We start from the raw sequence: 24,350 nt of genomic DNA on the forward strand, positions 1-24,350 counted from the left end.
ACAGTTAGAGGAGGTTCCCCCTGCTTCCCACTACTACTGCTTCCTCGTGCCTGTGGGCCCTTCCTCTGGGAGCTGGGCTCAGGTGTTGACAGGGTTGAGTGGCAGACAGGCAGGAGGCTTAAACACGTCAGGAAGAGTGTGGGGATGAAAGAAGAAAAAGACTGTCCCGTGGCCAGGCTGCTCCCCCGCACACGGTAGGGAGGAACCCCATAGCACACTCCCGCCTGGGCCTCCTGCCTCCTCCCCGGTGACTGACTGTGGAGCCTGAGGTGTCCCTGACCCTCAGCCCGGCGGCCTGATCGCATCCTGGCTTGTTCACAACCTCGGGGCCTGCAACGGCGTTGTGCCTTGTGGCCTGCAACGGCGTTGTGCCTTGTGGCCTCTGTCCTGTCCCCCAATGCCAGGTGCCGAGTGGGTGTTCTTGTAGTGAGCACTCTGTCCTGTGTCCCTTGCTGGGTTCCCCACAGCCTCGAGGGGGGGCTGGCGCTTCGGGCCGAACAGCAGTTGAGCCGCCCATCGGTCCCCTAGGGCTCACGGTCCCACGCAGTGAGGTGAAGGAATCTGCAGTCAGCGCCTTTCACGATGTGTGTTTGTTTAGATGGTGCCAACTGGCTGACTTTTTTCTGCCAGCCGGTGAAGAGCTGGAATGGATTGATCCTCCGAAAGCCCATAGATATGGAGAAGCGCGAATTGATACAGAGGCAAGAAGCCACCCTGTTAGATCTGCGCAGTTACCTGTTCTCTCGCCAGTGCACCCTGCTCCTCTTCCTGCAGAGGCCGTGGGAGGTGGCTCAGCGCGCCCTAGAACTGCTGCACAGCTGTGTGCAGGAGCTGAAGCTCTTGGAAGTGAGTCGTCTCTTTTCCCCATTTACCCGCTTCCTGACTGTTGGTGTAGAAACCGATTAAGTAATTGCTAGAAAATACAACTTCTGCTCTCAACACAGTGCAGTTCACATTGGCCCACAGCGAGCCTCCTAGATGAGTTTCTCAATATAATTTTTAAGGTAACCCTGGCTTGCTCTGTGGGAGCTGGGCCTCACTGATCAAGATCACTCGTCTGGGGGACACGCAGAATCAGGTTTCGCAGGCAGTGTTTGTTTTCTTTCAGAGCTGTCCTTTCAGATACATGAATTTGCACATGAGCGTGCCGGTGACAATGTGAGTGACACACAGCAAGCTGTGCACGTTAATCAGTAGCACCCAGTTTAATGGAGATACGTTACAAGCACACGTGTGCAGGCGTGTGGGAAAGAACACAGTTAGCTGAAGGTGTTCATTGTAGCGGAACACTTGGTTTTCTGGATTAACACCCCCAGGGCTCTGGGCTCTTTTCTGCCCTTGGCGTTGGAAGCATTTTAGTGAGGTAGGGGAGCGCTAGTGACTGTCCATTCCGGGCGTCCTCACCTTTTTTGTTTTAGTGACCTCTTTACATGGAAAACTGCACATATACACACTCCAGTTGTTACATACACTTTCAGAGGATTCTTAGGCACCCGCTCCCACTGCCTGGTTAAGAACTGAGAGGGGGGTCTAATTCCATTTTATAAAGGAAGAAAGTAGGTGTGGAAGTGGTTAGGTGACCTCAGGTAACATAATTAACTCGTCGCAGACTCGGATCCTCCCGGCAGGCTGCGGTCCTTTCTGTTGGGCTCCACGTCAGGGCTCTGGGGGCACAGTTAGTGAAGACCCAGGGCACTGGTGGTAGGGGTAGTTTTCGTATCATAGACATTTCTGTTTTATGTTCCCTAAAAAGCTAAATAACAGACTCAATAAGATAAACTATTGTGCTAATTTCTAAAGAAGAGATGCCTAGCCTAGCTGAGCCACAAACTTGAGAATTTAAGACATTTTATCAAATTATTTTTCTTCTTTGGACATCTAATCGAACATATGAGAAAAAAAGAACACTTTCCACCTTGAGGTGATGTTCTTGTGGCCACCTGTCACCGAGTAGGTTGAGATAATCTTTGGCTATTCCAGTCTAGTTGTACAGACTCCAGGGCTGAGGGGGTTGCTTCATTAATGGGACAGGGCTGCCTAGAGATTTACTGACTGGGAGATTTTCTCTTGTTAGTGGGTCAGGGGAAAACATGGGAGTGTATTAAGAGCCCAAGCAGTCCAGCCTTGGCACCTTCAAATTGGGGTCACCCAGGAGGGCTCTTTAGGACTTAGTGATGGTGTTCTCCCTGGAGAGGGCATGTGGGGCGCCAGGCACAGAACTCCTCTCTCTCCTTTCTCATCTGAGATCTCTCTCTAGGTTGTTTTGGGAGCTGGGGGTGGTCCTTATATCTTAAAGAAGTTTTGCGGTTGGCAATAAAGCGGTTAAGTTTTATTCTTAGAATTTCTTTAAATTTTTATGGAGACAATGAAAATTCAAGACTCAAAATTATTTATTTTTTCTGCATATTTGATTCCGCTCTCAAAACTAGAACTCATTTCCTGTGTCTGCTAGCTTTCTTTCTGGTGATTGTTGTTGACAGTCATGTCCGTGGCCAGAGGCCAGCGTAGAGCCTTGGGTTCCCCCACACAGAGCTGGGCAGAACTGCCACTGCAGAGTCAGTTCTCAGGCAGCTTGCAGGTTGGGCCAGCACGTGGTGCTTCTAGGGTTAGGTTTGGTCATTTATCCTTATTAAGCCAAAAGCATATGTATTGCAACCATTTTGTGCATTTCTTACTGTGATGTTTCTTTTGCAGAAGATGCCTGTGTTTGCTCTTTGTGGTTTGTAAAGCAAGTTGTGGTGACTTCCTTGTTGGTGCATCAGTTGATTTATAGCATCTTCTCTGAGAGTAGGAGACGCCGAGGTGGCCAGATGCCACCTCCGTGGTGTGGCCTGGGGTCGTCACCTGCGGCGGTGCCTGCTGAGGCCGGGGGCCAGCTCCCGGCTTGGCAGTGTGTGAGTGTGGAAAGGGTGCCTGCCCACAGTGCTGCTGGCGTCAGGAGCAATAGCCCTAAGGTTGCGCCAGGTCTGTGGGGGCTCAGATGACTCCGTCACAGAGTATCTCTTTGTTGTCTACAACATTTAAACCCTCCCCCACCTGTTTACCAAAAGTCTAGTGTATTCCCTGCATAAATTTGGAAAATACAGACAGATGTGCAGAAGAAAATGTCATTGCTTATTCTAAAGTAAGAGGTTCTCTTGTTGGTCTGTGGCCTTTGTGTGTGTAGAAGGGCTGTTTGGACTTCGGGACTGTTCAGCAGTGTCTGCCGTTGCAGGAGTGTGTATCCTTGTCCGTCACCCTTACTCAGTGCGTTCACACGTAGGGTGGCCAGTTGAAGACTGCACTTGTCTTTAGCACTTTTAGTGTGCATCGTCAAATTGCTTTCTAGAAAGATCGTCCCATTTTTACTTACACTAGTAATACTCTTTTCCTGCATCTTTGGTAAGAAAAAAAGTAATACGTGTATATATTTTCATCTTTACCAGATTGGTAAGTGAGAACAATATAAGGAAGATATTTTCTAGAATGTCGTTCTATGTTTGTTATAGTGACTCCCCAAAGGATTTCTGTGTTAATGTGTTTTTCTCGGTACCGGCTTGTCTTTTATCAGCATAGGTTCTGATTATGTTCACAGACAGGGCTGGCCAAGAGATCAGGACTCTTCAGGATCTAGAGCCTGGCCAGCGCCATGCGTGAGAGGCCCACGCCCAGACTGTGTGTGGGAGAAGCTGCAGGCTGAGCAGGATGGACAAGGCCTGCCATCCAGGCCTGCCAGCTGGCGTTGGCATTCCTGGGTTCAGGCCCCACGGAGGACAGAGCAGAGGCTTTGCAGAGGAGCGAACCTCAGGGTCCTCAAGTACTTGCCCATCATGTGACCTTGAGCCCTGAGGGAGGACCCGAACTGTGAGAGGAGTGGGAGTGGACGGAGCAGGAGGCAACCGGGGAAGGCGCTGATGTCGATGAGAGCCGATGAGCCTCAGGAAGAGGGAAAGAGGGTTAGAGAAGGAACTGCCCAGCACCGTTGAGAAAGCAGCTGACCACACACAGTGGTGAGGGGAGAGAGGACCCACTCATGAGGAAGAAACGAGTCCTGCTTGACCTCAAGAAACCCCCAGTTTGTGCACAGAGCCAGCTGTGTGAGGGGGCTCTCAGAGCCCAGAGCTGCCGGGCCATCAGAGCAAGCTGTTCCAGGGCGGGGTGGGTGGGTGGGGGTGGAATCGAGGAGAGAGGGGCAGCTTGCGTGGGCACATGGACACTGCCTGACATGTCTGGGGTTGGAGTCAAGAGGTGGTCTTGTGTGAGCTGGGTTTTAAAGTTTCGTTCATTCAGCAGTTACTTGTTGAGCACCTGTTTTGTGCTAGCCAAGCACTCACTCTAGGAGCTGTGCTTTTAGCAGCGAGCACGACAGACCAACATCACCCCTCCTCACCCTGTGAGCTGAGTCAGGACCCACCAGGTGGACGTGGCCTGGGTGGCAGGCAGAGAGAGTGAGTTTCAGGAAGAGAACTCACTGTTGAGAAAGAACTCTCGAGGAGCTTAGTCTTGGTAGAACTTAGGGCTGAGGCAGGACATGGAGGTGAGGCTCCAAAGGTCTTGGAAGCCAGGTTTGAAAGCATACATCACCTTGAAAGTTGGCTTTTATTCTACAGCTAGTGGGGAGCCACCCTTGGGTTGAAAGCTGGGGTGCTGTGAGAGGTGAGGGCAGAGAGAGGCTCCCGATTAGGAGAAGATGCAGAGAAGAGTTGGAGACTCAGCTGAGACCTGGGGAGAAATGTGAGGTCGGAGCAAAGGCACTGGGGTAGACTTCGAACAAATGGAATATAAATGGATTCAATGAATAAATGGGTCTGAGTAACTGAATCTCATACCACCCACAAATAATTATTAGTTCATGAAAGATAAAGCAAGAAAGCTTCTGAAAGATAATGTGGGAAAGTATCTTTATGACCTTGAGATTAGCAAATGTTTCTTAAATAGGGCAGAAAGGCTTTGGCCAGGAGGGAAGAGTGTGGAAAATGGGCAGCCTGGAAATCAGAGCCTCTCGTCATCAATCAGCACCACGGAGGAGGGGTGACGGGGCGGCTAGGAGGGGACAGAGGTCCATAGGCTGTATAGTTAAGAAGGACTCTTACCCAGAGTATGGGAAGAACCCCTACAAATCAGCTTAAAAGACTGAAAAATCAATAGAAATTAGGCAAATGAAGATAGCCAGTTGGCTAATAAGCAGATGAAAAGGTGCTCAGTCTCATTCATTATAGAGAAATGCAAACTACAATAACAGTGAAATCTACCCCCCAGGTGGCTACAGTGGAAGGGCTTGATAAGTGCTGGTGAGAGCAGGGAGCACCTGGAGTCCTTTCCTTGACGAGAAGAGTAGGAATGGGCACCCGTCTTAGGAGAGCTGTTTGGCAGCATCTGCTGGAGCCAAACCTGTGCTGCCCGTGAGCCTGCGATTTGTCCCCCTCTGTCCAGGAGGCAGTGCAGGGATGCTCGTGGTGGCCTTACCGTAACTGCCAGGCCCTGGAAATAACCCAAATGTCCACCCTGTACGAGGGAAGCAGTCACTGCTGTCTGTGTGGACAGCAGACGGGTGTGGCGGCAGAAATCAACACACTTGGAGTGGACGAGGCTGTGAACGCAGAGTCTAGCTGGAGGAGTCAGACACAAGACGTGCCTGCATGTTGATTTCGTGCGTATGAGTTCATGAGGAGGCACCAGTGGTGTGTCGGGAGCTGTGTGGTGGGCATGGCCCCGCTGTGGTCCATATAGGACACTGGGGTTTGCGTTATGTTTTAAAACATAGGTTTAGAAAAGACAAAAGAATGTCTTTAATTTTATGCTTGGAAAATGGTCAGACAGCTATTGCCATGACCAATAATACTGATATTAGAAAAGGAGAGAGGTTTGAAGAAAGATAAAGAATGTTTATGAAGAAATTATTTTTAAAAAGTCTGTTGTTCACAAAGGAGTTTATCCAGAGGGCCCCAAAGTCTATGGAAAGGCACTCAGTGTCTTTCTCGTTAGGGTGCATGAAGTGTCCAGTTGCCGAGAATGCCACTGGGCTCCAGGTGGACTGGCGGAGCCTTGAGCTTGCCTAGGGCTTGTCCGTTGTGGGAGGCAGGGCTTGCTCTTTGTCAGGCGTGGGACACTGGGGTGGGTGGCCGTCAGGGGAACTCAGCCTGCCACTGTCTAAAGGTATGTGGCTTTTGGGTGAGACCCCTGTGGGCCATTGGTACTCCTCAGCCTCGCCCCCTGTGGAGCACTGCAGTTCGACTCGGGGGAGGATATGTGCTCTGGACAGGGTCCCTGAGCTGCATCCCACCGACCAGCTCTCCGTATCCCTTTGAGGTTGATCCCTTGTCTGGACGAGAGAGTCATACCACTTTATCACCTTATGAAAGTTGCTTCTGATCACGTTGTTATTTTCCGTACTGATTTTTCATTTGAAGGGTCTAAGTAGTTTGTCTCATTTTTCAAAGACTGGGCATTGAGCACGTGTGGGAGCATTTAATGGCGTTCTCTGGGCCTTTCCAGCTGGTGCCAGGTCCTTCTGTGTGTGCTCAGGGTGCACTGAAGAAGTGTTTCTTACAAAAGTTGGTTTCGTCAGCTTGTGCAGCTCCTCCCCTGTCAGCTGATGTGGTATCACTTCTTAGTCCCCACTGTGACTAGGACCAACTGGCGGGTCTCACCAGAGCTGGGGCCCCAGCTGTGAGACACCTCATGACGTCAGTGCCCCCGAAAAGGCAGTCTGCACTGCCAGGTGTGGCGTGAAGGTGCTGTCAATTGTGAGACACTCCTGTTTCAAAGACCCTGAAGTGCAGAGGAAAGCCCACCTTAGAACCCATCACGTACAGTGGATACTTCTGAATATCTGACAGTATAGTGTTTATTACATCCCCAAGCAACAGGCGTCCATTTTTACAAACATAATTACACCTAAAAAATTAATAGCAGTTCTCAAATACCATCAAATATCTACTTAATACTAGATTTCTATGTTGATACATGATCTGAAATGTGTTCCAGTGGTCATCTGAGGTCTTAGCTTCCCACCTTCATGATGTGTGCTCTTTAAACTGAGAGGTGACCAGTTTCCAAGCCTAGAGTACGTGCTGACAGCTCGCCTTGCAGGCATCTTTAATAAGCTTTTGAGTACATTGCTGAGATCACACGCCTGCCGAGGCCCTCCGTATCATCGGGAGTGTGAGCCACTGAGTCCTTTTGGGCACAGACAGCCCTTCCTCCTGTAGCTGAGCCACTGCCCTTGTTATTATACCCCTTTCTCTTCCCTGTGGTTTTGCAGAATCTGGGTGGCTGCGGGAGGGGCTTCTCCGAGCGCCCTCCTCACTGCCCGCGCCTGTGCCCCCAGGTCTCCGTGCCGCCCGGTGCCCTGGACTGCTGGGTGTTCCTGAGCTGCCTGGAGGTGCTGCAGAGGATAGAAGGGTGCTGTGACCGGGCGCAGATAGACTCAAACATTGCCCACACCGTGGGCTTGTGGAGCTACGCCACGGAGAAGGTAGCTGCAGAGTGCAGAGGGAGCCTGTCTGGGCTGTGCCCCTGGGGTGGGGCTGGAGTTCGCTGTTGGGGAAGTGCTGCACACGTGGTCCCTCCTGTGGCTCTGGCTGCTTCAGGGGCGTCCAGTAGCAACATGGACGCGGTGGGTCCCTGCCAGTGTCTGACTCCAGTAGACAATGGAGTCAGACACTTGCTGCGCTCGTGCAAAAGGTGGACTCTGCACCAGGAATGAGGGTGGTGGAGACAAAGCAGGGTGAGCGTGAAACCTGTGCAGAAATCAGATGAGGAAAGCGGTCCTGTGTGGGCAGCAGGAAAGTTTGGTGGCAATGCAGACAGAGTAGGGGACCTTGCAGCTTGGGAATGACCAGAGTCAGAGGCACTCCCAGGATGATTGTGTAGAAGGTTTGAGTTTGAAAGGATCATAGCAAGATGTATTTTTATATCTAGATAAAAATCTTTTGGGTAGGAAAGCTAAATTTCTTGCATTTAGATGGATGTTAACTTTAAATTTGTAAATTCTCTACTGGTTCTTATAGCAGATTAATTGATATTTGGGGTCTATCTCAACAGCTGAAGTCCCTGGGCTATCTGTGTGGACTTGTGTCAGAAAAGGGACCTAACTCAGAGGACCTCAATAGGACCGTGGATCTTTTGGCAGGTTTGGGAGCCGAGCGGCCTGAGACAGGTACTTTTTGAAATGTACCCAAAAGCACCAAGAACGTGGGCTGTGCTTGTCATGTATAACTCAGATTCTGGCAATAGGACTACTCACCATTTGGGAAATTAGACTCATTATTAGCTGACCAGATTAAGACACGGGATATTTTACCCTTTAATCACATAAAGAGATGTCAGAAATAGTTTAAGAAAGTATAAGCGTTCTTAAAACTGTGTCTGAGTTTCTGGTAGGCTTATATTGAGCTGGTCAGGAATTTGTACAGCCCTCATGAAGTTTAAATGCGCCAGTCTCCCCCAGTTACAGGTGATTTATTTTTCTGATAATATGGCCAGCCAAGTCCTTTTATGGAGTAAATTGCTCCTAGGTGATAGAGCACTTTGAAAGGAGCATTACTGATTCGTTTAGCATAATGATGAGTGTGAGTTAGCAGGGCTGTTGCTGACTGAAGCACACCTAGTGACCCAAGGGGACTCCCGCCGGCTCAGATCAGTTCCTCAGGGAAAGTGTGTGATGTGTGTGTTGCTCTGTTTCAACCTGAGACCACTTCACAGCATTCAGAAAGTAATTCAGTTCATTGTAGGATTTGTAATACATGCTTAACAACTTCTGGCCTCAGTTAAAGATGAAAGCATTGCACGAAGTGTTTAGACTATTTCATGAGTATGTTAACTGGACAAGAACGTGAGTAGTAGTGTGGTTCCAGCTGACATGGGTGTGTTGGTAGTTTCCTCAAGCATCAGACAAAGTCCTGTACCTGTGACATTTGAGGCTGAACATAACGTCATGACTGGATGTAATGAAGATGAGTAAGGATTCTTATTTCTTTCTGTTTAAGCCAACACAGCTCAGAGTCCTTATAAGAAACTCAAAGAAGCATTGTCATCAGTAGAAGCTTTTGAAAAGCACTACTTAGTAAGTATTTCAAGTGTTCCCTGTCCACTGGCGGCAGAGGGCCTGTCTCTGTGAGACTTTGCTACATTTGTAGCATTTTGGACTGGGAGTGAGCTGGTGTCTGGGACCTCCTCCTTGCTGGCGGGTTAAGTTTCCTCAGTGCCCTAGGGAATTGTCAGTGCACCTAGAGTACTTGGGTGGGTATCCACAGTGCCGTAATCAGGCATAAAAGCATCCTTGGGTATTTACTGTTCTGTTCCCCATGGGATTGCTCATTCAGTAGAGCAGAAATTGTAAGAGAGGCTAGTGAAGGATTTTCTGTACACAGAGGAACAGTTTGAACCTGAACAGGGCTTGTTGTACTTGATTTTAAAGGACTTAAATTTGGGCGTCTTAGAAAGCAGTGCAGTAGAAGTCCAGTGGACCACCTGCGTTCCCAAGTCACGGTTAATTGGAGAGCATCTGACAGTTGCCTCTGTTACTCAGAGAGTGAAAAAACGCTAAAAATGTTACCTGCATGTGGAAAATACACCAAAAAAATTATTCTATGCCTGCTGAGTTTATGTTTCTTTCATTATTATGCTTCATACTTTATATACAAGTTGATGACTTTGTATAAATCACTGTTTTGTAAAAACTCAAATAACACAAAAAGATCCAGAGTAAAAAAATGTTATATTAATAAAGAAGTCTTTTGCTTCAGCTTTGGGTAAATGAATGTCGGGTCTGTATAGCATTAAATTTGAAGTACAGAGTTACTTGGTCTTTGCTTTTCCGCAGGACTTGTCCCATGCCACCATCGAAATGTTCACGAGTATCGGAAGGATTCGATCTGCTAAGCTTGTTGGAAAGGATCTGGCAGAGTTTTACATGTAATTGATTTTGAACTTTTCTCTGAATTTCAGACATCTCCCAAGTGTAGTAAGAGGTTTGTTATGTAGGAGTTAATATGAAGTGTACCTAACTTTGTAGAATGAAAATATAAACTGTTAACCAACCATCATCATTTTTTTAGACAATTCCTTCTGAATACCAGAGATTATTAACGATAGTAATTGTTACTAATCTTTGTGTTTCTTTAATTAATTTGGTGAACTTTTACATAAATGTTGCACGTATGTAGATAATGTGTGCCCTGTTGTATGCAGCATATGGTGTGTGTTCTACACCATTTTCCCTGGTTGCTCGTGAGTGTCCCCGTGAGGTCAGTGGTGTGGAGTACATGCATGTGTCGCCTCCACGAGAGAGGCTGAGTTGTGAGTGCCCGAGAGCCGGAGTGTACAGAGATGGTGAATGTTTCTAATCTGGCTCCAGCTTCCAAGTTGGATTCCAGAGAAAAGACTCAAAACCTGGTATATTTCATATGGATTTGGTAAATAGCCTATCAAAGAAAAGAACCCTGGCTGGCAATGCAGCTGCTAATTCAAAGCACTGGAAAAGATACAAGTTATGAGGGAAAAGATGGTTGTTTTCTCAAAAAAAATATGTGTTTGAAGTGGTATCTGGATATATACAGTTTGTCATTTTGTTAGATGAAACAGGAAACAGTAATTTATTGTAACTGGTTGAGTAGGCAGGGAAGGGATTAGTAGATCATCTAAGGGAACGTCCTGATGTTTTAGGTGTGGTTGGAGCAGCCAGCAGTCAGAGCTGAGGTGGGGTCTCTTGAGTCTCCATCTGGTGTACTGAGGAATGAGATTATTGGTTACTGGAACAAAGAAGCCGTGTCCTCAGATGCTATGAGCTCAGCCCCCTAAGGCTGGCACTGCGGTGGGGTGACGCTGGCCTGCTAACAGGAGACTTGGGTTCTGGTTCTGGTGTCACCATGGACTAGCCAGCTGGGTGACCCTCAGCCTGCATCTCTACGGGCTGGGTGGCAGTGGTCTCGCATCCTGCACTACAGTGTACAAATCATTGGCTGGAGATACTAACTGAAGAAGTATGGAAGGTTCTGGCCCCTTCAAATGACAGGATGAGAGAGGACCAGAAAAGTCTAGAAAAACTGGCATTTGAAATTTGAGAATTTGGAAACTCTTACTGTTTCAGAGTAAGGTCCTGAGGACTAGGATGTTTTCCCAAGATGCCAGGAGAGCAGATGCTTGTTCATTGTTGGCCTTTATCCTGCAAGATCAGCAGTCCCAAGCCCTCTGGGAAAGGCCAGGGCATCCGTGTTGTCACTGAAGCTTGGGCAAGCTTCATTAATCATATTTTAAACTTTGGTTTGTTCTGAATATCTTGAGGTTTAAATTGGGCCTGGGAAGATGTTCTTTTATGTGATATGTGTTGCTATTTAAATCCTTCACGAAGTGAAGTGAAGTCGCTCAGTCGTGTCCGACTCTATGCAACCCTCATGGACTGTAGCCTGCCAGGCTTCTCTGTCCATGGGATTTTCCAGGCAAGAGTACTGGAGTGGGTTGCCATTTTCTTCTCCAGGGGATCTTCCCGACCCAGGGATCGAACCCAGGTCTCCCACATTGCAGGCAGATGCTTTGCCCTCTGCTCAGGGCATTGGCCTGCGTTTTGGAGTTAGCCCAAGCTCCCATTGGTTGGTCCATGGAAACCACTCTGTTTTGGTCTGTCTTCAGGAGCTAGGGTGGCTTCAAGCCCAGGTTTCTAGCTTCCTCCATACCTGCTTCTGTGCTGGTGGGCACATCCATCCCCTTTCTTCATGCTTGGCGGCCTCACAGCAGCTTGAAGTCATAAGCGATGGCCTCACACTCTTATCCAGAGACTGAACTCTGAAGGCCCTTCAGCTAGTGTAGGATGCTGGACAAACAGCATGCATGGGGTTACCAGCCTGGCATGTTTCTCGGGTCTGGTTATGTGTTCCTGATTTTGTGTTCTTTCTCACCTTGGGGGCTGGGTTGGGGGCAGTGGTCAGGAGGACTCTGGATGGCACCAGTGTCATGGTGTCGCCGAGATCACCAAGGGTGGGGAGCAAGCCATGAAAGGTCTGAGTTTGTTGATTATCGTGACCCATTATGAAAGCTTCTGTTTGTTGATTTGCAAGGAGGAAGAAGTCTCCTCAGAAGGCAGAGATGTATCTTCAAGGAGCCTTGAAAAATTACCTGGCTGAGGGCTGGGCGCTGCCAATCACACACACAAGGAAGCAGCTTGCCGAATGTCAGAAACGCCTTGGACAGATTGAGAAGTATCCTTTAAGTCGAGTACATTCATGGAATAGGATAATTGCTGTCTGTCCATATAGCAGCAGGGCCCACAGTCGCATGTCCGTAGGTGCCTGGATATTAGGAGAGGGAAGCCTGCCTTGACATGTGCCCCTGTTGGGTAGAAGCTGGTCACGTGTCTGCCTGTCTGACTTGTGCGCGAGTCCCTAGGACCCTGGAGGAAGGGGCGCACCTGCCGGCTGCACCCCCTGGGACTGGGGGCTGTGTGTGCAGCGCCCCACCACGTGGTCCTCTCCGGCCCCTTGACTCTGCACTCAGCTACCTTCAGACCAGCAGCCTCCTGGCCAGCGACCAGCACCTGACCACGGACGAGCGGGAGTACTTCTGCAGAGAGATCCTCAGCTTTGCCAGCCAGCAGACGGACAGCCCAGGTGAGACGCATTTCTGAAACTTTGTTACAGGGACATCCCTGGTGGTCCAGTGGGTAAGACTTCACCTTCCCGTGCAGGGGCTTTGGGTTCAGCCTTGATATGGGAAGTAGGATCTCACATGGCACTCGGCCAGAAAACCCAAACCTTAAAACAAGCAATGTTGGGACTTCCCTGGTGGTCCAGTGGCTAAGACTCCCTGCTCCCAATGCTGGGGCCCTGAGTTCAACCCCTGGTCAGGGACCTAGATCCCACATGCCACACCTAAGAGTTTGAATGCTGCAATGAAGACGTGACACAGCCAAATAAATAAATACATTAAAAAAAAAAAACAAAAAAACAAGCAATGTTGTAACAAATTCAATAAAGGCTTAAAAAACTTCATTGTGAAAAATGTCAAATACCCTAGAAAAGTAAAAAGAATAACACTGTGTATAATAGGTGACGTATGCTGACCGCCTGGATTCCGCAGCTGCTAACATTTTGCTGCGTAGCACCCTTGTGTCTGTCTGCCTACTTTTTGCTTTGTGCTGAACTTCAGAGCTGCTCCAGACCACAAGGGCCACTCCACCTTGGGACAGTGTCGCATCTTCTGAAAACAAGAGTGGTCTCTGAAACTCCTTGCCCACAGAAGGACAATGTTCTGGCTCGGGCTTCCAACTTGGCCCTCTTCAGGTCTCGCTCATTGTCTCAAACAGTGTTTTTATGATTATTTTTTTTTATGATTATTTTATATTAAAAATCACTGGCCTGTACTAGTCCAATCAGGGATCACATACTGCATCTGATTGTTACATCTCAGTTCTCCTTTACCATCTTCCCATCTTTTTTTCCAGACACTGACCTTTTAAAATATAGGTTTTATTGAGATAGAATTCACATATCGTGTCATGCCCCGTTTGCAGCGTGTAGCCTAGTGGTTTTAGTCTAGTCACAGGTATGTGCAGCCATCACCACCGTGAAGTTTAGAACACTTTTCCCTCAAAAGCAGCCCGTCCCATACTCATTTCCTCCCAACCTTCTCCCACCCCCACCTTCTCTCACACCCCCACCCCGCCAAGTCCCTGGGAGTCAGTAGCCTGCCTTCCGTCTGAGGATACGTGTTATGGGTATTTCACGTAGATGGAATCATGCAGTGTGTAGTTTCTTGTGACCAGTTTATTTCACACAGCACATCTCAGGATTCGCCTGTGTTGTAGCGTGTGCCAGCGTTTCATTCCCTTTCGTGGCTGAATAGTATTCCATTGGATCGGTGGACCACACTTATCCCCTCAGCAGCTGCGGGTTGTAAGACACTGACTTCTGAAAGGCATAGAGCCAGGTGTCTCATAGACCAGCTCACCTTTGGAGGTTTGTTGTTTCCTTGTGGGCGTGTCCAGCAGGAGAGTAGATCTGAAAGACTTTGCTTCTGAGTGTTCTAGCAAATATACTTTATACACATCGCTGTGTGGTAAGATTAGGTTTATGGTAATACTTGGCTTCTCACATTCAGTTCATCAAGATGAGGGTTTATTTTAAACAGTCACTGTCTCCATCAGTGTGTCTTGGCGGCCATGACAAAGTGCTGCAGACTGAGTGAGTGGCTTCTGGAGGCTGACCGCCCAGGGCCACATGCCCTCGTGGCCGGCTCCTGATGAGGCCTCCTCTCTTCCTGACTTGTCCTTTCATGACCAGGGGCGCAGGAGGAGAGACGAGACAGGAGAGAGAGGGGTAGATTCAGAGACAGACAGGGCTCTCTGGTGCATCCTTCTGTCAGGGCATGACCATCCCTGACCTCACCCAACCCTAATAACTTCCCCCGGGGAGCCACTTCCAGTCACCGTCACCCTGCGGGGATCACATGCTGTCCACAGCCGTTGCTGACTCCTGGGTGCGCGCCCCTCACACACAGCCATCTGGAGGGGCTCTCAGGGCCAGTGTGGCATTGGTTTGTGCATTAGTTTCTTCAGGGTGCCCAGACTGGCATCACAGGGCTGTGTGCCACGTCTGCTGTGTGTGAGACCGTGGACTTCCACTTTTCCACCGTTCCGTGGCCTCTCCGTGAAGAAACTCGACTGTGCTTGTCCCTGTTTTCTTGTGGTTTCATACCGTCGATCTCAGCACAGCCTCCAGTTACTGGGTATTTATAAATACCTCCTGGTCAGTCCAGCGGCCTGGTGGGTTCTCTCGACGCACAGTGCTGGTGGAGGGTGCAGTGGATTTGCTCCTTTGGTGCCCTAGGGCTGGGACTTGCTGCCCTCCTGACTCCCTGCATCCTTGGCTGAGCCCCCAGGGTGGCACACACCTGGGCTTATTTATTGCCAGATGTAGGGGGGAGCTCAGGCGTTTTCACTAGAGAACTTCTTGTGTGAGTGGGAGGGTGGTGGACTTCCTGAAACAGCTCTAGGAGTTGGACTTACAAATCTCATTTTGAAATTGAGGAGTTAGTTGATCTGTATTTACCTTGGGTTTGCCAAAACGGGAGTTAGAGACCTTAAATTTCTTCAGGTTTTATGATTTCCAGGAGGTATCTGGGCATGTGCTCCTGTTCTGCTTTTTACAAAGTAACTGCTTTTGACAGAGTAACTCCTTTTGGTGTGTGAAGATGGCGTGGGGTTGGGAGGGTCCAAACTGTCTCTGTCACTCGTCACTGCTTCTGGCCGGCGTGACTCTGAGCCTCTGACAGTGTGCCTGGGGAGTGAAATGTGTTCTGTGCGTCCACAGGTCACAGGGTCGCCCTCCCCATGCACTCCTTCGCACAGCTGCGCGATCTCCGCTTCACCCCTGCCAACGCCGTGGTCCACGTGGGTGGCGTCCTGTCTGTGGAGATAACTGTGTGCAGTCAGATGCCTGTTCCCATCCACGTGGAGCAGATCGCCATCCACGTCCACTTCAGCATAGAGAAGAACAGTTACCGGAAGACCGCCGAGTGGCTCACCAAGCACAAGACGGCCAACGGGGTTGTTAACTTCCCGGCGGAGGCCTCACCCTTTCCCACATCCCAGAGCAGCCTCCCCGCGCTGGAGCTGTACGAGATGTTTGAGAGGAGTCCTTCCGACAACTCCTTGAACACCACAGGGATCATATGCAAGAACGTCCACATGCTCCTGCGGAGGCAGGAGAGCAGCACGTCTCTGGAGGCGTCCTCGGGCCTGGCTCTGGAGGACGGGGCCCATGTGCTGAGGTGTGCCGGCGTGACCCTGCAGCCGGGGCCCAACACCATCGTGTTCAGGACGCAGGTATGTGCCGAGCAGGAGCTGGCTTTGGGGCGGTCAGAACGGTGGTGCTTGCAAGCACCTTCTGGAGAAGCTGAGAGTCCAGTGGTGGCCTCTGCTCCATTAGCCTGGCTCTGGTTTATCCTTATAGAAAAATAGATTGGTGTTTTGAAAAAAATCTATACTTGCATAGTTGTAAGGCAGTCGATAAGTTGTGGATAAAGTTCTCAACGTAGATAATTATTTGTGTTCTCACTGGATTTAGACTTTTCCCCTTTGTATTTGTTAAAATGAGGATGTTTCAAAGAGGCAGCACTTTCACGTTAAACGTTCTTTTCCTTCTGTGGCGGCTCAGATGGATGTCAGAACAGTCTCTTCTGTCCGCTCGATATAACTCTCCCCCCGCCCCCCCAGCCAGCACAGCATGTTCCGTTGGTTCCTCTGAGCCTGCACAGAGGCTGGGTCGGTGGAAAGTACCGCTGTTCGCCACTCGCGTTTTCAGTCTGGTCCTGGAGCAAGTCTTAAATTTCATGCTCCGTGTCTCCATTGACTACCTTTTCCAGAAGAGAATGCCACAGATAAAGCTTGTTAAATTGAGAAAGCACTGTTAGAAGCGTCAAGTCAAACTTAACCACCAGTTACTCACCCAGACCTCAACTAAGAGATTCTGAGGGATCTTTGGAAGAGCCCGAACGTAGACATGTTAGCACAGAGCAGCAGGATAAAGAGGGTGAGAAGAGGGACCGCTATGGCCCAGCCTTCCCTTGAGAAGCTCGTTGTCACAAGTGGGGACGACTGTGCCAACGCTTGTCTTACCCGTAGGCCAGGGAGCCGGGAACGTACACGCTGCGGCAGTTGTGCGCCTCGCTGGGCCCAGTGTGGTTTGTGCTTCCTCACATCTACCCGCTGGTGCAGTACGACGTGTACTCGCAGGAGCCGCAGCTGCTTGTGGAACCACTGGCCGGTGAGGGGGCCTGGGTGGGTGGGGCGCCGTTCGGATGGATGTCTGAGGGCCCGGGGCGGGCGGGGCCGGGGCGGGCAAGGTGCTGTGCAGATGTCAGGGCTGCGCTTTGCTCCTTTACTGGAGGGAGTCACATAGGAGGAGGCTTTCTCCTGCATCACATTCCAGTCCTCTGTGACCGTGTCCTCTCTAGGTGACACTGTTGGGAGCATTGTGGAGATTTTGCCTGGGAACTGTGGCTCTTTTGTTCATCTGAATACTTGCTTCTCTGTAATTGCTGCTTTCATGTTTACTGAACATTCTGTATCTAAAAATATGAAAAATAAGGGAAAAGTTGGCTAAATCAGCTGATGTCTGCTGCATGGAATTTAATCAGTAAATATTATAGTTTCCTGCTTAGAATTCCAAAGGCTAAATGCTAGATTTAGTTATGATCTATACTGTGATCAAAAGTCTTTTCATTGAAAGTGTTGATTAATCTTGACCCCTGGGCGTGGCATTTGAGAATTCAGTGCTGCTGTCCTTTTTGTTACGTTCTCAAATTAGGAGGGCTTGGCATAAACGAATTATTGAAGACAACATGGCTCTTCAGTAAAACACTAACGATCAAGTGTCTCAGTTAATAGCTGGGAGCAGTGTATTTATTTGCTCATTTCTTCCATTTGTGGAAAAAAATCAAGGAAACCTTTTTTGCTGTTTAATCTGTTCAAACTCCCCATTTTTACACTGTTAAACTACTCCCTTGACTTCCTGGAAAGGCCCTCAGATGTGGAGCACAGAGTCTCACAAATGATTCTTCGTCAGAGAACCTTTTGTGAGGAAGGCTGGGCCGTGTGGCTGGGAGGTGCTGGCTTGCGCCTCTGCCCTCCTCTGGGCCCCACTCCCTCACCACCTCTCACCTCCCCCTCCCTGCTTCTTGTCAGCTGTTCGTCCTCCTTGTGTCTTATCTGTTGCTTCTTCCTTCGGCCTTCCCTGGAGCCGATTCTCAGAAACCTCAGCCCATTCCCTCCCCTCCATTTCCATCCAGGAGAAAATGTAGCTGTATCTTCTGCCAAGCTGTTTCTGAACCAAAGATCTGGAGGAGGCCTGACCTGAAAAAAGCCAGAGGAAAATCTGAATAGCAGCAGCACATGCGATTTCACTAGTTTTTTTCTTTAGTGTCGTTATTATCTGATTCTCTCTTAGTAACTGACAAGCAGGTACATTGTGAGAACCTCATAGATGTGGTTGCCACCATGACCCCTAGGTTTCTGAACCGAGGTGGTGATGAGGTTCCCCCAGGCTCACAGATTATTCTAGGCAAGGGCCCCTCAGCTCTGCAGTCTGTGTAATTGAGATGAGAAGTGAGGGTGGACAGGTGGACACTGAGTGAATGGATGGAGTATTTAGAGTGAACAGATCTTTTCTAGAAGAGAAAACACACTCTTCTAACTTACAGTAGGCCTTCCATTGGTCCTCTTGGTTGATAGCAATGCTAATTGCAGTCTTTTTCCCTTTAGATAGCCTTTTGGCTGGTATTCCTCAGAAGGTCAAGTTCACTGTCACTACTGGCCATTATACAGTAAAAAATGGAGACAGCCTACAGCTCAGCAACGTAGACGCTATGCTTATCCTGTGTCCTGAGGAGAACAGAGCCGTGATCTACTCTAACACAAGAGGTAAGGGGCACTCACGGGTGAAGGCAGGCCTTTGGCCTTGGTGTGCACCATCAGGCTCTAAGGCTCTGTCATCCGCGCATCCTCAGGTGGCATCCAAGCACCTGTCTCCTTGTAGCTCTCTGCTGGCAGCGTTCCGCCTGTAGGTGGACAGTAACCCTGCCCCAGACATGGCGTGGCATCTGAGGGGATAGACATAGAACTGTGCAGTGCCCTGCGGCCAGGCGGTGTGAACCTTGCTACAAGTCTGTGATGCAGCATTACCTCCTGGCTCGTGCTCCCTGGCGATGCCTTGGTGGCCTCCAGCCTCCTTCCACCCCCCTCAACTTGCATCTGCAAAAAGCAAAAGCAAATCAACCTATGAAGGCACTGGTTGGAAGCCCTAAAAAAATCCCATCTCCCGCAGTCCCCAGCCTTGAGGTTGGAGATGGAAGGATTCAGCACTCTTCCTGAGTGGGGATTGGTCTGGTGGTGGGATGGGGTGGGGCCACCTCAAGCTGGGACACAGGCCATCTCAGGTGGGCTGTGAGGAAGTGTCTCTTTTCTGTCTTCAGACGGAGCAGAGTGACAGTTCTCTGAGCCCAGCTCTACCAGACAGCTCTCATGCAGTGCTGCTTTGTCTCACAGGATTCTGTTCCTGATTTTCCTGTCTCTCTTCCTCTGTAATCCTTCCTGGTTACACCCTTGCACGTGTGTACACACAGCAGGAGCTGGGCTGGAACTTCACTACAGGGCTGTCATCTACGAGAGGAGAAAGGAACAAGGAAACGGAGGCCCTGTGTTAAAGGTGACTTTTTCTCTTTCCTAGAAAAGGTTTCTGACGCGCTGCTCCGGGTTCAGTCATCCGACAAGGTCACGAGCATCAGTCTGCCGGCTGCACCCACATACCACCTGATCGAATTTGAACTGGAAGTTCTCTCTTTACCTTCGGCTCCAGCAGCAGGAGGGGAGAGCACCCTGCTGGGGGTGACAGAGCCCCACGGGAAGCATAAGGACACGCAGAAGACTGGCCACTGCATGGCTACCACGGACCACAAAGTAAGGAGGGACTGGAGCTGTGCAGCCTGTGCGGGCAGCTTCTGCCTGTCCTCCTTGATTTGAAGATAGCACATTCGAAATGACTTCTGTTGAGAGGGCAGATTTCCCAGTTGCTAACACCACAGGTTCTGGTTGGGTTTAGCGTTTATATCTGTGAATCAGCCTTAGATAAGGGGTACATCTTTCAAAGACAGAGACAAACAGGCTTTAACTTTTCTGTCGCACCTTGAGGAAGGACAGTTCACTGTAAGAGATACAGGTTTTGTTTAGAAGGCAGAAGTTTTGCCTCTGTGGTCCATTTGTCCTGGTGATTAGGCTAGATGGAGTTCTGTGTCTTGGTGTGCTTCATTTTTTGTTCCCTGAAACATCACATCGTACTTAGCAAGGAAGACTGCTATCATTTTATCCTTTGATATGGGTATTTATTGATTGTTATTTGAGGGATTCATAACGTTAGTCCTAAGTCCACAATCCATCAGCTCGCAGAACCTGCACTTGCATCATGCTTACTCTGATTCTGTCCATGTCTCGTAACACAGATACCCGTTCTGAGGGCTTTTGAACAACCCAAGGGTTGAAGTGTATACTTGTGGTCCCATGGGACTGTCTTTCTGGCAAACTTTTAAAAGCTGCTGCCTGAGAGTCTAGCTTCCAAACATTCAGTCTAGCCTGAATGTAGTTGCTGAGATCCTCCCTTTCGGGACTGTGACAGGTCCTGGCGCATCCTCAGCTTCTGGAGCCATTGAAAATCTAATAGGCTGCTTGGGCAAACACAGAGACAACCGAGAGCTGGGGCAAAGCGGACTGTTTGTCTCCTACGTGAGGCCTCTGTCAGGACTGGGAGAGGTGGTTGCTTCAGCCACTGTGTAGACAGAGGAACAGAGGAGCGTGTTCCAGAATGAAAGAGCAGGTAATGCCTCAGTAGAAACCTTAATGAAACAGAGATCAGTAATTTATCTGATAGACAATTCAAAGTGATGGTTGTAAAGATGCGTATTGAACTGGGAGAAAAATGGATGAAAACAGCAAATAGAGAGAAGACATAAGAAAGTACCAAATAAAAGTCTCAGAGCTGAAGGGTACAATGCTGCTGCTGCTGCTAAGTCGCTTCAGTCGTGTCTGACTGTGTGCGACCCCATAGACGGCAGCCCACCAGGCTCCCCTGTCCCTGGGATTCTCCAAGCAAGAACACTGGGGTGGGTTGCCATTTCCTTCTCCAATGCTTGAAAGTGAAAGGTGAAAGTGAAGTCGCTCAGTCGTGTCCGACTCTTAGCAACCCCATGGACTGCAGCCTACCAGGCTCCTCGGTCCATGGGATTTTCCAGGCAAGAGTACTGGAGTGGGGTGCCATTGCCTTCTCCGAAAGGGTACAATAGATGAGCTGAAAAATACACTAGAGGGGGTCAGCAGCAGACTAGATGCCGGAAGGGAGGGGCGCAATGTACTAAAATGCTGGGGGGAAAAAGACTTCCAACCAAGAATACGTGGCAAAGTTGTTATTCAGAATTGAAGGAAAGATAGAGTTTTCCAGACAAGTAAAAATTAAAGGAGTTTATCACCACTAAACTGGCCATCTATGAAATGTTAAAGAGATTTCTTTAAGATGAAAAGATACTCTTAATTACAGTAACAGAAACACAATGGAAAGGTAATGGATTTGATAAAGGTAATGGGTTAGTCACTTATAAAGCTAGTATGAAGGGTTTTTTAAAAAGTGAAAATAGCTATGATTATAATTTAAGAGGGATGGATGCACAAGATAAAAAGATGTAAAATATGATTATCTCAAAAGCAAACATTGGAGGAGGGAGTTAAAATTTTGAGTTTTAAAATGAGATCAAACTTAAGTTGTTAATCAGCTTAAAATAGACTGTTATAAATATAATTTGTTATATATAAGCATCATGATAATCACAAAGCAAAAACCTATGGTAAGGGTACAAGAGATAAAGGAATATAGACATACCACTAAAGAAAGGCATCAAACCACAAAGGAAGCGAGCAAGAGAAGATAGGAACAAAGATGAACTGTAAAAACAGCCAGAAAAGAATTAACAAAATGACAGTAAGTATGTACCTATCAATAATTACTTTAAATATAAATGGACTAAGTTCTCCACTTAGAAGACAAAGTAGCTGTATGAATTAAAAAACCAAGATCTGGGACTTCCCTGGTGGTTCAGTGGCAAGGACTCTGTGATCCCAATGCTAATTATGCTAATGGCCCGGGTTTGATCCCTGGTCAGGGAACTGGATCCCACGTGCCACAACTAAGAGTTCCTGCGCTGCAAATAAAAATCCCACGTAACCACAACGAAGACCCCACACAGCCAAATGAACAATAAGTAAATAACAATAAATATTAAAAAAAAAAAAAAAAGACCCATCTTTAAGTTGCCTACAAGAGACTTTAGATGTAAGGACACACGGAGTAAAGGGATGGAAAAGCTAATTCATGCAAATGAAAAGCAGTAGCTACACTTACATCAGAAAAAGGAGACTTTAAGACTATTAATAAAAGACAAGGCAGGATGTTAGGTAATTATAAAGGGGTCAGTCCATTAAGAAGATATCATTTGTAAGTATTTATGTGCCGAACACAGGAGCACCTAAAATATAAAGCAAATATTAACATATTTAAACAAAGAAATAGCAATATAGTAATAGTAGGGGGCTGTAATACTCCACTTCTATAAATGGATAGATCCCTCAGACAAAATGAATAAGGACACATTGGCCTTAAGTGTGTTAGACTAGATGGATTTAACAGACATTTACAGAATATACCATCAAGAAACAACAAAATACACATTCTTCTGAATTACACATGAAATATTTTCCGAGATAGAGTATATCGGGCTGCAACAGAAGTCTTGGTAAACTTAATTGGATGGAAATCATATCAAGCATCTTTTCTAGCCACAGTGGTATCAAACTGGAAATTAATTTCATGAAGACAACTGCAAAATGCACACATATCTAGAGATTAAACAATGTGTTGTTGAATAGCCAGTGGGTCAAAGAAGAAACCAAAAGAGAAATAAAAACCTACCTTGAGACAAGTGCACGTGGAAATGTAACATATCAGAATGTCTGGGATCCATTATAAGCAGTTCTGAGAGGGAAAGTCATAGCAATACATGCTTTCCTTAAGAAATAAAATCTCAAACAACTTCAGACCTCAGGGAACTAGAAAAAGAAGGGCAAAGCCCAGATTTAATGGAAGGAAGAAATTACAGATGATCATAGGAGAAACAAATGAAGTAGATACTGAAAAGACAGTAGAAGAGATCAGTGAAACCAAGAGCTGGTTCTTTGACAAGATAAAATTGACCAACCTTTAGCCAGACTCACCAAGAACAAAAGAGAGAACTCAAAATCAGAAAGGAAAGAGATGTTACAGCTGCCCTCACAGATAGTGTCGTAAGAGACTACTATGAATGCAGAGTTCCAAAGAATAGCGAGGAGAGATAAGAAAGCCTTCTTCATGATCAGTGCAAAGAAATAGAGGAAAACAATATAATGGGAAAGACTAGAGATCTCTTCAAGAAAATTGAGATACTAAGGGAACATTTCATGCCAAGATGGGCACAATAAAGGACAGAAACGGTATGGATCTAACAGAAGCAGAAGATATTAAGAAGAGGTGGCAAGAATACACAGGACTGTACAAAAAAGATCTTCATGACCCAGATAACCACTCAGATGGTGTGATCACTCACCTAGAGCCAGACATCCTGGAACACAAAGTCAAGTGGATCTTAGGAAGCATCACTATGAACAAAGCTAGTGGAGGTGATGGAATTCCAGTTGAGCTATTTCAAATCCTAAAAGATGATGGTGTGAAAGTGCTGCACTCAATATGCTAGCAAATTTGGAAGACTCAGCAGTGGCCACAGAACTGGAAAAGGTCAGTTTTCTTTCCAATTCCAAAGGCAGACAGTGCCAAAGAATATTCAAAGTACCGCAGAGTTGCACTCATCTCAAACACTAGCAAAGTAATGGTCAAAATTCTCCAAGGCAGGCTTCGAGAGTATGTGAACTAAGAACTTCCAGATGTTCAAACTGGATTTAGAAAAGGCAGAGGAACCAGAGATCAAATTGCCAACATCTGTTGGATCATACAACCTACCAAGACTGAATCATGATGAAATAGGAAATCTGAATGGACTGATTACTAATAAGGAAATTGAATCAGAAATCAGAAAACCCCCAACAAAAGTCTAAGACCAGATGGCTTCACTGGTGATTCTACTGAACATTCAAGTACCAGTCCTCTCAACCTCTTCCCAGAAATAGAAGAGGAAGGAACTCTTGTTCCAAACTTATTTTATGAGGCCAGCATTACCCAGATACCAAAACCGGATAAGGACACCACAAGAAAAGAAAATTACAGACCAGTATCTCTGATGAACATGAGTACAAAAATCCTGCGCCAAATACTAGCAAACCAAATTCAGCATATATTATGCACCATGATCAAACGGGATTATATGGTCTTGTTGATAGATACAGCAAAGGTGTATCAAAATTCAACATCCATTTATGATAAAAATTATCAACCAAGTCAGAATAGAGGGAATGTACCTCAACATAATAAAGGCCGTATATGGTGGGCCCACAGTCAGTATCGTACTCAACGGTGAAAAGCTGAAAGCGCTTCTTCTCAGATCAGGAAAAAGACAAGGACACTCACCACTTTTTCTCAATATTGTATTGGAAATCTTAGAGCAATTAGGCAAGAAAAATAAAAGTCATCTCTGTTGGAAAGGAAGAAATAAAACTCACTATTTGAAGATGACATGATATTATGTATATTGAAAAATCTAAAGATTCCAACAAAAAACTATTGTTTGCTTAGTCTCAGTCGTGTCCAACTCTTTGTGACCCCTTGGACTGTAGCCCGCCAGGCTTCTCTGTC

General features: G+C 47.6%; 1 protein-coding gene across 1 annotated transcript in view; it reads left to right on the plus strand.

Annotated features, from left to right (window-relative positions):
• The window catches only part of TRAPPC10 (trafficking protein particle complex 10), a 75,799-nt gene that overhangs the window by 37,960 nt on the left and 13,489 nt on the right, over positions 1 to 24,350 (plus strand). The window contains exons 7-17 of the mRNA XM_027547292.1: positions 599 to 846; positions 7,310 to 7,456; positions 8,026 to 8,140; positions 8,970 to 9,046; positions 9,806 to 9,897; positions 12,036 to 12,176; positions 12,472 to 12,584; positions 15,285 to 15,799; positions 16,598 to 16,739; positions 18,236 to 18,394; positions 19,200 to 19,429. Of these exons, the coding sequence (XP_027403093.1) occupies positions 599 to 846; positions 7,310 to 7,456; positions 8,026 to 8,140; positions 8,970 to 9,046; positions 9,806 to 9,897; positions 12,036 to 12,176; positions 12,472 to 12,584; positions 15,285 to 15,799; positions 16,598 to 16,739; positions 18,236 to 18,394; positions 19,200 to 19,429 (1,979 nt within the window). The remainder of the gene's footprint in view (positions 1 to 598; positions 847 to 7,309; positions 7,457 to 8,025; positions 8,141 to 8,969; positions 9,047 to 9,805; positions 9,898 to 12,035; positions 12,177 to 12,471; positions 12,585 to 15,284; positions 15,800 to 16,597; positions 16,740 to 18,235; positions 18,395 to 19,199; positions 19,430 to 24,350) is intronic.

This window comes from Bos indicus x Bos taurus, chromosome 1 (assembly GCF_003369695.1).
Source record: "Bos indicus x Bos taurus breed Angus x Brahman F1 hybrid chromosome 1, Bos_hybrid_MaternalHap_v2.0, whole genome shotgun sequence".
In the NCBI taxonomy this organism is placed as follows: domain Eukaryota; kingdom Metazoa; phylum Chordata; class Mammalia; order Artiodactyla; family Bovidae; genus Bos; species Bos indicus x Bos taurus.